General features: G+C 54.8%; 2 protein-coding genes across 2 annotated transcripts; both read right to left on the minus strand.

The window, feature by feature from the left end:
• Nucleotides 1-1,891: 1,891 nt before the first annotated feature.
• On the minus strand, nt 1,892-2,155 carry CTRU02_212624 (uncharacterized protein; the record flags this gene model as incomplete). The annotated part of the gene is made up of 1 exon (XM_070205883.1): nt 1,892-2,155. One exon carries the CDS (start codon nt 2,153-2,155, stop codon nt 1,892-1,894), a length of 264 nt encoding a protein of 87 aa, XP_070060276.1.
• A 362-nt stretch (nt 2,156-2,517) lies between these two features.
• Nucleotides 2,518-4,325, minus strand: CTRU02_212625 (asparaginyl-tRNA synthetase; the record flags this gene model as incomplete). Its single annotated transcript, XM_036723544.1, has 2 exons — nt 2,518-2,644; nt 2,704-4,325. The coding sequence occupies 2 exons, from the start codon at nt 4,323-4,325 to the stop codon at nt 2,518-2,520; spliced, it is 1,749 nt and encodes a 582-aa protein (XP_036584820.1).

Here is a 4,325-nt window from a genome sequence, read left to right on the forward strand (position 1 = left end):
CCTCTCCACAGCCGTGGCCTCCACTCCTGTCCAGCTATTCGGATGAAACACCGCTGCAGGGAGCCTGGGGTTCATTAGAAAAAACCCCAGACTGCCACAGGAGCTTTGGAACACGAGATCTTCAGGTCAGTATTTACAAAAATAAAACCCGAAAATATCGAGCAAGGCTAGCCCCGTCGGCCACAGTTTAGCGTTGGCCTGTGGCCGCCGTCCATCACGGACTCTTGCAAATCTGAGCCAGTAAAAGAGAGAGAAACAACAGAAACGAAGGCCTAGTTTGGCTTCGCAGCCCACAATTGGAGCCTCCTTAGCACTGAGCGCTGCCAAGCAACAACCGAATGCTGCTGCACCATCTCTGGTCAGCAGCGTACTTACGATCAATCAACCTTGGCTTTGGGGAATCCTTTCCGATCTTACTACCACCTCGTGCGTTTTATAGCTGGCTCTCCTCCCAGCTGGGAATTGCCGTATATAAGGTCGCTTGCCCAAAAATCGGCCGTGGTCTTTGTTTTTTGCTTGTGTCGGGGACCGAAACTCGTTGACTGATACAACGCATTGCAATCAATCTAGCAATGGAACATTCAACACCCATCAAAGACAGGATACATTCCAGCTTCTGTCTAACACGAGCTAAGACTTTTAGTGGCTTCCGTGCCTTACATAGCCGCGATAGTACCAATGCATGTGCTCGACCCGAAGCAGATGCACAACGGCAGCGGCACCAGCCACGCCCCTTGACTGGAGCAGGAATCCCAGCCAGGACATCGAAAGCTGCACGCAGTATCCGCATCAGATCCGCATTGCATCAAGTCATTCATCGTCCAATTGTCTCTCTCATCAGATCATTAACAGACCATGGCCCTGTCTCTTCTCCGCCGACCCAAATGCGACTTTCTCGGGCCAACTCCTGGATCTGCGTCCTCCACTGACGCCGACTCACGCCACGCCGTTGAACAACGCCCGGATCTTATTCTTGAGTCAAGCAGCAGAGGCTAATTGCGTCTTGTTGCTCAAATGTCGACCACGCTCGGGCAGAATTGAACGCCGCTTTGCATTGTCTGACATCCGAAAAACCAGTTGCTAGCACATTTCCCCCTAACCTTCCTACTGGGCTGTTAAGTTCCATGGATAGGCACGGTGATTGTCACAATGTTGTGTTTTCAATCGGCAAACCTTGTCTCGCCCTCCCCGACAAATGCTTCGGCTGCTATGAATGACATGCCCGGCACGTTTCCCCACTGCCTGCTTGACTGACTGTGCAAGTCATTTCGGCCTGCAGCTTCGTGAATCATACAGCTTGCTGTACACGCTCCTCCCCTTTAAACCCCCTTTACCAAATGGTCACGGCCCCCGCTTTCTCCTGGTGATCGCCAGGTCATCGGTGCACGCACGATCTGCCGCATTCAAGGATTGGCTTCAATGCCTTTGCTAGTACACTTGGAACCTATCATATATGCACTCGCAGGTTCTTAGTCCGAGACTCACAATTTGATAAACTCCCCTTGAGACATCCCGAGATATCAGGGCGCCTCGTTCCAGACAGATATAGCTATACTCTGCCATTTAGCCGACGGGACCAGACAAGGCAAACAACCCTCAAGCTTCACCCGAGATTCCAATTGACACTCGTTACTTTTCTCGGCAGCCTCACAACACAGCTTCTTCGCACAGACTGGGGTCTGGCGGCTGGCTTGTCGACTCGGAAGAATCAGTCAAACTTATCTGCCCCCTTCTCCAGGTGGTGGGCACCAAGTTCTTCTAGAAAAGGTCTAATGTGGGCGCCTCAAACACAAGATTGGCCAAGCGGGCGAGGGAGCTGCAGCTTTCCTAACAGGACCTAGCAGTCCTCAAGGGGAAGAGGGGTAAAGGAGGGAAACTCCCCTGAGCCAGCCTAATTGTCGACCCCAGACTCGTCCGTCATGCTCGGCGCCAGACCCTGGTTCTCGAACCAGGAAGTGTCCTTGCGAACAGACGACACCTCCAAGCTTGTGTATCGCGCAGATTTGCGCAGATTTGTGTGTTTTGTGTTTCCCGTCACTTCATCAACTTTTGACCGAGGCATGCTGTAACTCTGGAATGACCGTGATGTTGAAAACAGAAGCTTGGCAGCAAGCTTATTCTTCTTCTTCTGCAAGACTCGGCTTGGCTGGGGCATAATTACAGTCTCGCCTCTTTTTTTTTTAAAAAAAAAAAAAAAAAAAAAAACTTTGCCGCGTCTCTTCCATCGCTTACTCGGCATGGATTTTTTATGTCACGTCTACGGGAAAACCCAAATCGCTTATCTATCCACCAGGGATTATATGCTTTCCCTTTGAGATGGTTGAATTCCGTAACTCCTATCTAGGCCCGACCCATCTCTCCTTCTCTCTGGAACCCTTTTTACAGCAAAAAATGCCGTCAAACCATTGCAAAGCCCCTTGAAAACCATGAATGATCTCGCTCATGCCTCGCCGCAGCGCTTACCAGGCACACCGGACTTTCTACACAACAACCTCACGTCTACCGACAGCCACCTCTTTAAGGCTTGCAGCGGCCCATATAGCGGGGATACAGGCATGTTGTGCGGACCGTGTGCTGGTTGGCCAGCCAGGCCAGGAATCGCTCAAGACCAAGACCGTATCCACCGTGGGGGGAGGTACCGTACCTGTGAAAAGTAACGTTAGCTTTTAATCAGGTGCAAATGGGGAGGCGGAAGACGCTTACTTTCTCTGGTCGGTGTACCAGTAGTAGTCCTTGGACGGGATGCCCTCTCTATCGTAGGCGGCGAGCAGCTCCTCGTAGCCCTCCATTCTCATTGATCCACCGACAATTTCACCAACACCAGGCATCAGGCAGTCGACACTCTCGGTGACGCGGGGGTCGTTGGGGTCCTTCTTCATGTAGAAGGCTTTGATCTCGGTGGGGAAGTGGGTGAGGAAGATGGGCTTGTTGATGGCGTCGGTCATCTTGCGCTCGGCGGCCTCGGCGATATCGTCACCAAACTTGTGAGGCTCGCCTTCCTCGTTGAGGATGGGGGGATCTTGGGCGTTGAGCCAGTCGATGGCGTCCGTGTACTTCATGCGCATAAAAGGGCGGGAGGGCTTCTGGAAGTCGGGGTTGAGCTCCTTGATGTAACCGGCGATCTCCTCGTCAGCCAGGACGTTGTCGATGACACGGCACACGACCTCCTCCAGATGGGCCAGCAGGTCGGGGAACTCGATGAAGTCAAGCTCGGCCTCGACGTGGGAGTACTCGGACAAATGTCTGCGGGTCAAGCTGCGCTCAGCACGGAACGACTTCTCGATACAGTAGACGCTGCCCAAGCTGGGCAGGACAGTCTCGAGGTAGAGCTGGGATGACTGGGTCAGGTAGGCAGTCTCGTCATAGTAGGGAACAGAGAAGAGCGTGGCGCCGCCCTCGACCTGGGTCTGCACGAGGGCAGGGGGGGAGACCTTTGTGATCTTGAGGTCCCTGTAGGTCTTGGTGAAAGCCCACTCGACGGCCGCGCGGATCTTCATCAGAGCGGAAGCGTTGTCGCCGCGGAGAACCAGGTGGCGGTTGTCCAGCATCTGGGAGTCCCACTGGTTCTGGAGCAGGGAGACCTTGTTGGTGATGGCATCGTCGTCAGTGGGCGAGGTACCAATGACCTTGTAGTAGTCGACGTGCAGTTCACGGCTGTCAGGGGCAGTCTGGCCCTCGGGCACCTTCTTCAGCTCGCCGTATACCCAGAGAGAGGTGCCCTGGGCGAAGGTGAGAGCATCGTAGGTCTTGGTCAGGTCGCCAGCCTGAAGGACGCACTGCAGATGACCATAACCGTCAACCAGCGTGATGAAGGTAGCCTGCTTCTGCGCGCGCAATCTATGAATGCGTCCGGCAATCTTGACGCGGGCGCCCTTCTTGTCTCCCTCACCGAGCTCGACGTTCTTCTCGCCGATGGTGATGCGCTTCGCAGGTGGGAGTGATTCATCCTCCTTGATGACGATCTTCTTGGCGGCCTCGAGGGTCTGTAGGCGCTGCTTCTTGCGCTCCTCCTCCTGAGCTTCGATCTGGGCCTGCTTGGCAAGCTTTTTGCGGTGGGCGTCGAGGGCAGACTGGGCCTTCTTGATGGCGCTCTTGGCGGGCTCCTTCCACTCGAGGCGGGCAGCCTCGTCGTCACCTGTCTTGGAGGCGCGAACGAGGAACTGGCGACCGGTGGTGTCGTGGTTGGCGATGTAAGCTGCGGCGAGCGACTTGAAGGGCGAGGACTCGGTGCCGGGCGTCGTGGGCTCATCGGAGCCGACGTCGGTGTCGACGTAGACCTTGTCGTCTGACTTGAGGCGCTCGGCCAATTCTTGGACGGCGGCCAT

Source organism: Colletotrichum truncatum (assembly GCF_014235925.2).
Source record: "Colletotrichum truncatum strain CMES1059 chromosome Unknown Contig_0009, whole genome shotgun sequence".
Lineage (NCBI taxonomy): Eukaryota > Fungi > Ascomycota > Sordariomycetes > Glomerellales > Glomerellaceae > Colletotrichum > Colletotrichum truncatum.